Source organism: Phoca vitulina, unplaced genomic scaffold (assembly GCF_004348235.1).
Source record: "Phoca vitulina isolate PV1807 unplaced genomic scaffold, GSC_HSeal_1.0 scaffold70, whole genome shotgun sequence".
Classification (NCBI taxonomy): Eukaryota; Metazoa; Chordata; class Mammalia; order Carnivora; family Phocidae; genus Phoca; species Phoca vitulina.
In genome coordinates this window covers 6,529,230-6,542,644 of record NW_022589773.1, presented here as the reverse complement: position 1 = coordinate 6,542,644, position 13,415 = coordinate 6,529,230, and the positions used below count along the sequence as shown (strand labels likewise).

General features: G+C 35.9%; 1 protein-coding gene across 4 annotated transcripts in view; it reads right to left on the bottom strand.

Annotated features, from left to right (window-relative positions):
- The window catches only part of ERCC6L2 (ERCC excision repair 6 like 2), a 133,720-nt gene that overhangs the window by 56,260 nt on the left and 64,045 nt on the right, over positions 1-13,415 (bottom strand). For all 4 annotated transcript variants that reach the window (XM_032392896.1, XM_032392898.1, XM_032392897.1 and 1 more), the window contains 2 exons: positions 12,924-13,069; positions 10,267-10,362 (listed from right to left, as the gene is read on the bottom strand). In XM_032392896.1, coding sequence (XP_032248787.1) covers positions 10,267-10,362; positions 12,924-13,069 — 242 coding nt within the window. The remainder of the gene's footprint in view (positions 1-10,266; positions 10,363-12,923; positions 13,070-13,415) is intronic.

Here is a 13,415-nt window from a genome sequence, read left to right as displayed (position 1 = left end):
AGAGAAGGGCTTTACTAGAGGGTATCCTAGGGCCCCAAAAATCTTGCACCCGCAGAGGGGGATGGGGGACCCTGTGGCACAGCACAGCCAGGGTAAGTTACTGCATTCTCACGTCCATCCTGCAGCCTAGATACAGAGGGACTCACAATCCCTTTCTCTCCCACAATGGAATGGAGTCTTAAAAAATTTTTTAAATGGATCTAAGGAAATGTCTTCTGGGTGTGTGCTCAGTCAATTGGTGAATAGGATAGATTCTGTTAGAATACATATTCTTTAATCTTTACAGACAAAAACCTTACAACATGTTACTTTGGACCTGCGCTTCATCAATTTCTACGTCCATTAAGAAGGGATACGTTAAGTGATGGTCTTTTTTACTATGAAAACAAGTGCTGAGGAACTGTTATACAGTATGGAGGTCTATATCTTCGTTTCTCTCCTTGATTCCTCCGGCCAGAGTCAACTAAAGGACAGGGAGAGAGAGATGCTGTTCATTTAGTTTTATTGGCAACTAACTTAAACTGAGTACCAAAACACAGTACGCTGGGATAAATAATATATTAGGATTTAATGGCCCAGATGAAAAAAAACAAAATTAAAACAAATGTTGTTAAGATAAAAAAAATAGCAGAAATTTTTCTGTGGCTTTCATTTGATTATTTTCCTTTACATCGGTCAGTGGTGAGATGCTGGTTAACAGTGTGGGCTCTGCATGTCAGAGTGCATGAATTCAGATCCTGAAATCACTGGCTGTGAACTTGAGCAAGTTACTTCAATTTGTTGTGCCTCACCTTCCTCGTGTGTAAAATGGGCATGATAATACTGCATATCCCATAAAAGCTTTGGTATCAGGGTAATGCCGGCCTCACAGAATAAGTTAGGAAGTGTTCCTTTCTCTTCAAGTTTTTGTAAGAGCTTCAGAAGGATTGGTATTAATTCTTCTTTAAATGCTTGGTAGAATCCATTGGTGAAGCCATCTGGTCCTGGGTTTTTGTTTGTTGGTATTTTGATGACCGATTCAATCTTTTTATTAGTTGTAAGGTTTATCCCTATCGTCTATTTCTTTGTCATTCAGTGATTCAGTCTTGGTAAGTTACGTTTCTTGGAATTTGTCCATTTCATTTAGGTCGTCCAATTTGTTGGTGTACAACTGTTTATAGTACTGTCTTACAATCCTTTCTATTTCTGTAAAATCAATAGTAATGTCCCCTTTTTCCTTCAGATTTTAGTTATTTCAGTCTTTTTTTCTTAATCTAGCTAAAGGTTTGTCAAGTTTGTTGATCATTCTGAAAAATGATCTCTTGGTTTTGTTGATTTTTTTTTCTATTGTTTTTTAGTCTCTCATTTATCTCTGTTCTAATCTTTATTAACTTCCTTTTGATAGCTTTGGGTTTAGTTTGTTCTTCTTTTTCTAGTTCCTTAAGGTATGAGGTTAGAGTGTTGACTTCAGACCTTTCTTTTTTTTTTAATGTGTTTGCCACTATAAACTTCTCTTTGTACTTCTTTCACTGCATCCCATAAGTTTTAATATTGTGTTTTCATTTTTATTTTTCCCCAAGATATTTTCTAATTTCTCTTGTGATTTCTTTTATAACCCATTGGTTGTTTAAGAGTGTATTATTTAATTTTTTAAAAGATTTATTATTTTAGAGAGTGAGCGAGTGCCAGTGGGGGAGGGGCAAAGGGAGGGGGCAAGAGAGAATCCCAAGCAGGCTCCACACCCAGTGTGGAGCCCGACTTGGGGCTTGATCTCACAACACCAAGATCATGACCTCAGCCGAAATCAAGAGTCAGACACCTAACTGACCGAACCAACCAGGCACCCCATTTAATTTCAACATATCTGTGGATTTTCCAGTGTTTTTCTGCTGTTGATTTTTAATTTCATTCTATTGTGTTTGGAAAGAAAACTGTAAGATTTCAATCTTTTAAAATTTATTAACATGTTTTATAACCTAACATATGGCCTATCATGGAGAATGTACCATGTGCACTTAAGAAAAATGTGTATTATGCTGTTGTTGGAAGGAGAGTTCTGTATATGTTTGATAGGTCCAATTTGTCTATAGGGCTATTCAAGTCTTTCTTTCCTTCTTGATCTCCTGACTGGATGTTCTACCCATTAATGAAAATGGGGTATTGAAGTCTCCTACTGCTATTGTAGAGCTATTTTCCCCTTTCAATTCTGTCAATATTTGCTTTAATATTTTAGAGCTCATTTGTTTGGTGCATTTATGTTTACAATTGTTATAGCTTCTGGGTGAGTTAAATCAAGAACTATCATTTAGTATACTACCCTTTGTCTTTTATGACAGTATTCAAAAGTTTATTTTATCTGATACTAGAATAACCACCCTGCTCTCTTCTCGATACTATTTGCATGGAGTATCTTTTTCCATCCTTTCACTTCCAACTTCTGCATGTCCTTAAACCCAAAGTGAATGTCTTATAGACTGCATATAGTTGGCATATGGTGTGTTGTAGTTGTTTTTTAATCTATTCTGCCAATCTATATCTTTTGATTGAATAGTTTAACCCAATTACATTTAAAGTAATTAATGAGGGATGCCTGGGTGCCTCAGTTGGTTAAGTGTCTGCCTTCAGCTCAGGTCATGATCCCAGGGTCCTGGGATCAAGCCCTGAATTGGGCTCTCTGCTCGGCAGGGAGCCTGCTTCTCCCTCCCACTTTGCCTACTTGTGCTCTGTCAAATAAATAAATAAAATCTTTACTAAAAAATAATAACGTAATTAACAATAGAGAAGAACTTACTTTTGCTATTTGTTTTCTGTATGTCTCATGGCTATTTTGCCCCTCATTTCCTCCATTACTGCCTTCCTTTGTGTTATGTGATTTTTTTAGTTACAAATTTTGATTCCTTTCTCATTTCCTTTTGTGTATATTCTATAGATATATTCTTTGTGAAGATTATATATAACATCCAAAAGTTGTAACAACTTATCTTAAACTGATACCAATTTAACTTCAATTGCATTAAAAAACCCTCCTTTACAGCTTTGCCCCTCACTGTCACAAGTTAAATCTTTATATATCATGTATTCATTAACACAGATTTATAATTACTTTTATATATTTGTCTTTTTTTAAAGATTTTTTTTCCTTTTTTAAAGATTTTATTTTTAAGTAATCTCTACATCCAATGTGGGGCTTGATCCCACAACCCCAAGATCAAGAACTGCACATTCTACCAATGGAGCCAGACATGCACCCCTGCATTTGTGTTTTAAATCCTATAAAAAGTAGACTTATAAACCAAAATTACAGTAATGCTGGTTTTTATATTTGTCCCTGTACTTACTAGCACTGCAGAATTTTATATTTTCATATGGCTTTGAGTTACTGTCAGAGTTACTGTCAGAGTCCTTTAATTTGAACTTGAAAGTCTCTTTAGCATTTCTTGTAGGACAGGTCTAGTGGTAATAAACTCAGCTCTGTTGTCTTAATTTCTCCCTCATTTTTGAATGACAGTTTTGCCTGATACAGAATTCTTGATTTTTTTTTTTTCCTTTTGGCACTTTAAATATATCATTCCACAACCTTCTGGTCTGTAAGGTTTCTGTTGAGAATCTGCTGGTAATCTTACTGGGGATCCCTTATACATTACAAGCCATTTTTTCTTGCTGCTTTCAAGATTCTCATTCTCTGTCTTTAACTTTCTACAACTTGATAATGTGTCTCAGTGTGAGTATCTTTGTGTTTATCCTACCTGGAGTTTGTTGAATTTCTTGTATTTGTATATTCATGCTTTTTCCAAATTTGGGACATTATTATTTCAGTCATTATTTCTTCAAATAGCTTTGTCCTTTTCTCTCTCTTCTTTTGGATTCCTATAATGTGTCTATCAGTCTATTTAATATGTCCCATAAATTCCTTAAGCTATGTTTATTTTCCTTTGCTGGTTTTTGTTGTTTTTGGTTTTTTTTGCTCCTCAGATCTGTCTTCAAGTTTGCTGATCCTTTGTTCTGCCTGTTTGAGTATGATGAGTCTTTCTAGTGATTTTTTTTTTTTTTTATAATTCAGTTATTGTATTTGTCAGGTTCAGAGTTTCTGCTTTGTTCTTTTTTTATATATAATTTCTATATCTTTGCTGATATTCTAATTTTGTTTATATATTGTTTTCCTGATTTCCTTTAGGTCTTTGTCCATAGTTTCCATCTAGCTCTTAGAGTTAGGACAGTTGTCTATTAAGTCCTATGCCTGTGTTTCTTTAGGGATGGTTTCTGGAGATTTTGTTCCTCTGAATGAACTATGTTTTCCTCTTTCTTTAAATGTCTTGTGTTTTTGTTTTGTTTGTAAAAAATTGGCCATTTGATAAAATAGCCACTTCTAGTCTTTGCAGACTAGTATGGAAAACATTCATTAATTAGCAGGGTATATCTTGAGTCTTGGGAGCAGCTCAGGGTAAGGATTAAAATCTACTTTGGTCATTTCTGGTTATGTGTCCTGCCTGGGTCTGTGTGTATATGTGTGCTTTTAAATGTCTTAATTTCCCAAAGAGTCTCATTTCAGTGTCTTCTCAGGGCCTTAGACATATTCTATTATATTCCTCTACTGTAATATCACATCCCAAGGATAGAATCCCACTGCAGCTTTCATGCACCATGGGGCCTATCACTGCTTTCAACAGCTTCTGCCAGTCTGAGATCCAAGTTATGCCACCATTCCTCCTCTAAGCACTGTCAGGTGAAACAGAAACCATTCCCTCTGGCAGCTCACAGACAGGTTAGAAAGTTGCAAAGGAGTTCCACACTGCTCTTTCCAACCTGAGGGGGAGGGAACTGGGAATTGGTTGCTTCCTCCTGGTTGTGCTGCATTAGTGAATGGGGGTAAGGCAAGAATGAGTAAAGATGCCATGAAATTTCCCAGTTTTGAATATAGCTTCCTCTTCTTGATTGGGAATTTGCTTGATTACTGTAGATCTTTGCCTGATTTAGAGAGTTCCGATAAAGTTATTTTAATCAGTCTCTAGTTTTTTTAATCCACCCGTGGGGAAACATGTACCTAGAGCTTCTTAGTCTGCCACCTTACTGGCATCACTCTTTGATTTCCTCTTTCATACAAGAGTTATTTAAAAATATATTTAAAAACGTCCACATAGCTAGATTTTTATTCGCTACATGTTCATTGTTATTTTGTAGGGTATTTTATTTTGTACTGGAGCCATGTAATCTAGTCCTTGTGATTTCTATTAAAATATATAGTCATTTAAAAGTATGCTCTAAAATGAAAGATTGGGTATTTTCAGTTGTGATATGGTTATATACATTTATTAAGTTAAAGGCTAAATAACTGTTATTCAAATAATTTATGTATTTCCTTTTCTTGCCTAGTTGATCTATTAATTTTTGAGAGAGGGATATTAAGTTTCCCATCATGATTGTGGATTTGTCCATTTCTCATCATAAAAGAGTTTTGGCTTTGTTATGGAGTGACTATTATACTTTCCTCATGGATTGTTCCCCCATTTTGTTTTCCTTAATGCATCTTGCCTTTAAGTCTACTAATATTTGGCTTGATATTAATATTGCCACTCCCACTTTTTGTTACCATCTCTCTGATTAGATTTTTAAGTATATTTTTATTTTTAACCTTCTATATATTTTTAAGTTTTATATATAGTAATAAGCATAAACCTGAATCTAACTTTTCATTTTCCATTTCTTTTTTTGTTTGTTTAAATAAGGAAGTTTTAACCCATTCATATTTATATTTGGCCTTATTTCTCACAGTTTATCTTATGTTTTGTATTTGCCATGCTTTTTTAGTTTCTTCCCCTTCACTGCACACTCACATTTCCAATCATTTACTGAAATAATCACATTTTCTCAGTGACTTTTAAAAAATTTCTTTTGGAAGTTCTGTTTGGATGTTTTCCATCTAATTTCCAATGTTTCTCAAAGTGGATTTGGGGATTAATTGTATCAAAATCACCTTGGGTGTTTGTTTGCTTTTAAGATTTTATTTATTTATTTGAGAGAGAGAGCGCGCAGGAGGGGGAGCGCTGAGCAGAGGGAGAGAGACAAGCAGACTCTGTGCTGAGTGCAGAGTCTGATGCAGGGCTCAATCCCACCACCTGGCAATCATGACCTGAGCTGAAATCAGGAGTCGGAACCATTTTAACCAACTGAGCCACCCAGACATCCGTGGGTAGTTTTTAAAAATTGTGGTAAAATATGTAAGATTTACCACTTTAAACATGTGTTGTTTTTTTGTCTTTGTTTTTAGAGAGAGAGTGCCTGCGAGTGGGGTGGGGAGGGGAGGGGCAGAGGGCAAAGGAGAGAGAGAATCTTAAGCAGGCTTCATGCCCAGTGTGAGCCTGATGCAGGGCTCAATCTCAGAAGCCTGAGATCATGACCTGAGCAGAAATCAAGAGTCAGATGCTTAACCAACTGAGCCACCCAGGTTCTCCCCACTTTAACCATTTTTAAACATACAGTTCAGTGGCATTAAGAAAATTCACATTGGTTCGCAACCATTACCATCATCCATCTCCACAACTTTATCACCCCAGACTAAAACTTTGTACCCATTACACAGTAACTCCCTATTCTCTCCCTTCCCCAGCCGCTGGTAGCCACCATTCTACTGTCTCTATTAATTTAACTATTCCAGATACATCATATAAGTGGAAATATACAATATTTATCCTTACATATCTGGCTTACTTCAATTAGCATAATGTCTTAAAGGTTCATCCATGTTATAGTATGATCAGAATTTCATTCCTTTTTGTTTTTTAGAAGCTACATGAGATGATGGGTGTTAACTAAACTTACTGTGGTAATCACTGCATAATATATGTAAGTCATTATACTGTATAGCTTAAATTTATATAGTGTTGTATGTCAATTATATCTCAATAATACAAAGAATTTCATTTATTTTTAAGAATGAATATTCCATTTTATGTACAGAATACATTTTGTTTATCCATTCATCCATCAGTGAACATTTGGGTTATTTCTACCTTTTGGCTACAGCGAGTAATACTGCTATAAACATGGTTGTACAAATATCTATTTAAGTTCCTGCTTTCAATTCTTTGGGTAAATGTGGTAATTCTATACTTAATGTTTTAAAAACCACCATCTTATATTCCAAGCAGCTGCATCATTTTATATTCCCAGCAGCAATGCAAAGGGTTCCAGTTTTTTCATATCCTCACCAAGACTTGTTTTCTATTTTTGATAATAGTTATCCTAACGGTCATGAGATTGAGCCTGCCTCAGGCTCCGTGCTGGACATGGAGCCTGCTTAAGATTCTCTCTCCCCCATGCCCCTCCCCACCCTGGCTCACACACACACACACACACACACACACACACACACACGAGCTCTCTTAAAAAAAAAAAAAAATTATCCTACCAGGTATGAAGTGATATCTCATTGTAGTTTTGATCTGCATTTCCCTAATGATTGGTAATATTAAGCACCTTTTCATGTGCTTATTGGCCATTTGTATATCTTTTTTGGAGAAATGCCTATTCAAGTCCTTTCCCCATTTTTAAATTAGGTTTTTATTTCTTGGTTGTTGTTACCAAGTTTTAGAAGTTCTTTATATATTCTAAATGTTAAGTCCTTATCACATCTGTAATTTGCAAATACTTTCTCCTGTGGGTTGTCTTTTATTCTGTTGCTATCGTCCTTTGATATACAACCTGAGGAGTTTCTTAAAATGCAGACTGTAGATCTCCACCCTAGACCTACAGAATTAGAAAACCAGGAGGATAGTGCTTGAACATCTGTGTTTAAAAAGTGAACCAAGTGATTATTATGCCCAACTCTCTTAGTTGTTGCCCTTAAATTTTTTTGTTAAAACTTAAAAACATTTTTTGGCATAAACTTGAAAACTGACCAAGATATCCTAATTCTTTTTTGATGAAATATAAATTCTAACACAATTATCCCCAACCTCCAATGTTTTATTGAAATTATATGGAATTTTAGTTGTTGATTCTTATTTTTTCTTTTTTTTTTAAGATTTTTTTTATTTGAGAGAGAGCACAAGCCAGGGGAGGGGCAGAGGGAGAGGGAGAGAGAATCTCAAACAGACCCCTTGCTGAGCAGAGCCTGATGCAGGGCTCGATTCCAGGACCCTGAGATCATGACCTGAGCCGAAGTCAGACATTAAACTGACTGAGCCACCCAGGCACCCCTCTTACTAATTTTCTTATACCATCCCTTCATATTCTTGAGAATTCTTTCTTTATAACTGCATTAAGCCTCTCAACTAAACCATCAACAATTATTTAAACTTAAATATAAATTCTCAGTTCCTAGATGTCAACAGTTGCTTTATTTTCCCTCACATATTGATATTTTAGCCATTGATTACAACTATAAATCAAAATTATTTTCTTGCAGATACCATCATATGAATTTTGTCACTTTGACAACTTCAACTGTCTTCCAGAATTCTATAATGTAGATGAAAAGTCTGTTCTTCAAAGTCTGTTTTTTTTTTTTTAAAGATTTTATTTATTCAACAGAGAGAGACACAGCGGGAGAGGAGACACAAGCAGGGGCAGAGGGAGAGGGAGAACCAGACTCCCTGCTGAGCAAGGAGCCCAATGTGGGACTCGATCCCAGGACCCTGGGATCATGACCTGAGCTGAAGGCGCCCTCAAAGTCTGTTCTTCTGAAATGAGTGTGATTTTCATTTATTTGTAACCTGTTTTGTTCTTTTTGTCTTTGTTTTATAAATAATTTTCTTTCCCTCTTTCTCACTCTGGCATTGTTTAGCCCCTTTCTTTATCTCTGCAACTTAGAAATATCACCAATATGTGTCTGTATGTTTTCTCTCTTGCCCTGTCATTGTGTTCTAAAATATTCATTCCTTTTATTTTCCATATCAATCTCCACTTTCAGTCCTCTCCATTTTATTACTTAGACCTTGAACTGAATTATTTGGCAATAGTTTTAATTTCTAAGAACTTCTTTTTTTTTTTAAGATTTTATTTGAGAGCGAGAGAGCACAAGCGGGGGGGAGGGACAGGGGGGAGAGGGAGAAGCAGACTACCCACTGAGCAGAGAGCCTGACGCGGGGATCATGACCTGAGCTGAAGGCACATGCTTAAAGGACTGAGCCACCTGGTGCCCCTAATTGCTAAGAATTTCTACTTTTCTCTTCTATGCACACTTTTTTACATGGTGTCCTATTCTTATTTTATTTCCTTCAGGGTCTGTTTCTCATCTTGGCCCTTTTCTTTCATACTGTTGGTTTTATTAAACTGTCTCATAATTCTTTTTTTTTTTAAAGATTTTATTTATTTGAAAGAGAGAGCGTGAGCAAGAGAGAGAGCATGAGCAAGGGGAAGGGGAGAAGCAAGACTGCCCTGCTGAGCAGAGAGCCTGACGTGGGGCTCAATCCCAGGACCCTGGGATCATGACCTAAGCCGAAGGCAGTTGCCTAACCAACTGAGTCACCTAGGCGTCCCCTATCTCATAATTCTTAATTTTCCATTCATAATTACAAATGAGGAACTGGGTAGACTGCATAGGAAAGCTGGTCTGGATTTCTACGCAGCTACACAGGTCAATTTAATCATTTCCCCCTTTTTATGTTCCATGGAGATCTGGGATTACTTTAGGTTCAGCTCTGCTTTATGATCTGGTCTTAATGCCCACTGTAAAAACCTTCTGTCAGTCTGATTCCCCACTTATTTATAAAATTTATGAAATAAATCTTGCACCTTTGATCAAGGGGCATCTGTTTTAGGCCAATCCCTCTTTATATATGGGGTGTAGGAGAGGAAATGGCTTTAGAATTAGCATATCAATTAATTTCCCACAAGAATTCAGTCTGGTCTCTTCCTACATCTTACAGTTGCTGACCCAAGCTTGAAATTTCTCTGTGCTCTCCTACCAACTTTGGACTGTGGCTTTTCTCTGCTGGTTTCTTGATCATATATACATTCTGTTTACCTTCTATCTTCTAGGAGTTTCTTAAAACTTCTGATCTATTAGTAGTGACCCTCCCTCTCTTCCTGCAGTATTATGGGTTTTTTCCTTCTTCTTAAACCAGTCCTGTCATAATAATGGGATTTTGAGATGGACAGAAAATAAACTGCTATTATCAGCCTGCCATTTGGGTTCAGATTCAGGGTTATCTTAAATACAATTTTTTTCCTAAGGTTTTCTCTATCTTCTAATCACAGTAATATTATAAGCAACCTAAAAGAGTCAAAAAGGAGTATTTTTAGATAAAAAGTACTTGTAGGTCACTTTAAATTTTGTCAGTATTATACCTGTCAATTGCTTGAAGATCATTGGCTGGATTCCAAGTAGGATCAAATAATACAACAACATTGGCACCAACAAAATTGAGGCCTAGTCCACCAGCCCTGGAGGAAACAGAAAAGGGCATATTAAAATAGCAAAAACATAATTGTTGCCCTCTAATTCAATTGTGCCATGTTTCTGTAACCAAATCAAATCAACCAATCTATAATCAATACTGCATTAACATCATAAAAGTAAGATGATTAAAACACAAACATGCCACAAACGAAATAGCTATGGAATATTATTTTTCTACCATTCTAGAATATCCCTAAAAAAACAAACAAACAAACAAACAAACAAACAAAAACCTGACCGTTAAAGCCCACATAAGTAGGTTGTGCTGTTTTTTTCATTTTTTGGATATTCAAATACTATGCTATAAAGATTTTCCTAACATACTTTCTAAAAATTTCAAGTATAGTCCAGCTAAATAAAGTACTATACACATTTTTAAAAATCAATACAGGAGTAGATGTACTTCTTATTCCTTCCACTAAGTGCAGCTAAAAAACCCTGGACATCATATTTATATAAGATTCTAAAAGGTAGAGAGAACAAAGATTGGCTAGGGACTATACGAACTAAGGAATGACATGGCAATGAGTTCTCCAGCTATCTTTTTGCTTAAAAGTCCCAGACTGGGTTCTGGAGAAACCAGCATACTGGAAATGCCAACAGTCAAGACAAACAATCCCCCAAGAAAAGCCTTCTTCCTTTAGCCAAAGAACCAGGAAAGGTATAGCCTTTAAGACAGAAAGATAATAACAGCCTATCCTTGTAAATACCATGGAAAAAAATCTATGGTCCCACTCCCAACCTGGTCAGTAAAGGCTGAGTGAGGAGATTAGATTTCCATCCTTGCCTAACTACAATGGGGTGCCTCTCACCCACACCCAGGGACTGTCAGAGAAAACTGACTGAGGAGCTGGGGACATTCATTTACGCTCAGCTATAACCAGATCCCCTCTGTGATGTCAGTGGAGGCTGTACAGAAACAGTAATGCTGGTTTGTAATGAACAGTAATGAAGTGCCTCACTCTCAGGATGTCAACAGAAGCCAAGCAAGAAACATGGATTCCCATCCTTATGTGGCTGGCATGGTGTCTGGCTAAAACAGGGAAAAAGCCCCACTGTAGATAAGCTCAAAATAAAAAATAACAAAATGTGTGAAGAAACCATCTACCATAAGCAAGAGCCAGAAAGAACAACAAACAGAGGGATTAGCAGCCCCAAGTACAGGAGTTAATAGAGCAAAAATGCCATTCAAAAAGAGATTTAAAAAAAATAATGATTAAAATTACTAAAGAAATAAGAGAAAGGTTAGAAACCATAAAGAACAAAATATGAGTAAAAACAGGCAGATCTGAAAATATCAATAGGACTTTTAAACATGAAAAATAGTCTTTAAAAATTCAATGAATGGGTTAAATGACAATTTCTAATATAAAGAGATAATTAGGAGCTTTATGGCAAATCTTATCAAATTAGATGGAGTGAGCAGAAAAGGAGTGAGAGATGACTGCTTGTCATCAGAAGTTCTATACTATTTGAACTGTTGTTGAAGACGTTTATGACTTTGAAAAACATGAAGAAATTAAAAATGCTTATTATTTAAAAAATTAAGAATGCTTGTGTGTACTTTATAAAACTTAACTGAAGACATTATTCTATGTCATTTATTGCTCTATAGGTAAGGAAGGGCTCATGTGAGAAATTACTTCTTGATTCATTCACAGAAAAATGGGAATCCAGAGCGTCTCTCCTTATGACTTCATTGCAAGAATTTGAGAATAACTTCAGTGTTCAACAGTAAGTAGCTCACTCATCATATATATAATTTTATTCCTCATTTTAAGTAATTATTGTGTTGACTTTTTACATTTTACATATGTTTGTTTTTAAAGTTCTTTGAAATTCTTTTTGAAAGATAGTGGGGGCAGATCTATAAAATACTTATTACATTAGATGTCCAAGTAAGGATTTGTTAGCCCCAAAAAGGGATTAGTCTTCTTAGGTGTTTATATTGGCTTAAATCTTTCTCTAAAGTGTGTATATTCTTTAAAAGGTTTTAATGAGAAATTCATAAATAGGTGTTAGAACTGACCTAACTTCTATAAAACCTATTAATATGGAGCTGCTGTGGTTGAGACCAGGTAGACAAAGGGAGGAAGTACCTGGCCCACTAAGCCCAGTAGGCTCTCTAGGGCTCCTTGAGCACAGTTTAAAAACCACTGCTACAAATGATTCTCAGTTATATGATTAATAACTTGATTATTCAATTAAGTCTGACTGTTCTGACCACAAGACATGAATAAGAACACTATCACAGAAAATTCCTGGGAGGAAACATCCATTTCTTTTGATTGTTATCTTTATAAACCCAGACATATAAGGAGAATTCAGTGATGATAAGGAAATTGAGAGACAAGGTTAGGTAAAACTCAAGATATTGTTATTTCAGTCATAATTAATAGCATTTTTGCTGCTTCTCCTTAAAGCCAAATAAAACAAAGCAATATAAGCATAACCACTGAAAATTAATCCAGTAATAATTTTTAAATTACCCTAAATCTTAAAAGCAGTTAGATAAAAATCAAGTTATCAAATTTTATTTTCTTACATTGTGGAGACAAGGCAAATGTTAACATCTTGTGTACTGTTGAACTCTTTCACAATCTTGATTCTTTCCTCTGATTTCGTACTTCCATCAAGTCGTCGGTAATCAAGGCCGGCTGCCATACAGTATTGCTGCAGAACATCAAGCAGCTAGAGAAAAGACATGAAGAAGGGCAAAGACAAATTCATGGTTTAATAAGTTTCATACCACTATAGAGATAAGATTTACTAAGTATTAATAATTGCTGCTTACAAGTTCTTTCTTACAATTACAAGAGCAACAAATATTTTCCTGGCTTCTGGCTCATGTATTTCTTCCCATTATCCTGAAACTGACTTTAAAGTTCACCAATGTTTGTCTTAAAAAAAAAAAAAAATCGGGGTGCCTGGGTGGCTCAGTCATTAAGAGTCTGCCTTCGGCTCAGGTCATGGTCCCAGGGTCCTGGGATCGAGCCCCGCATCGGGCTCCCTACTCCGTGGGAAGCCTGCTTCTCCC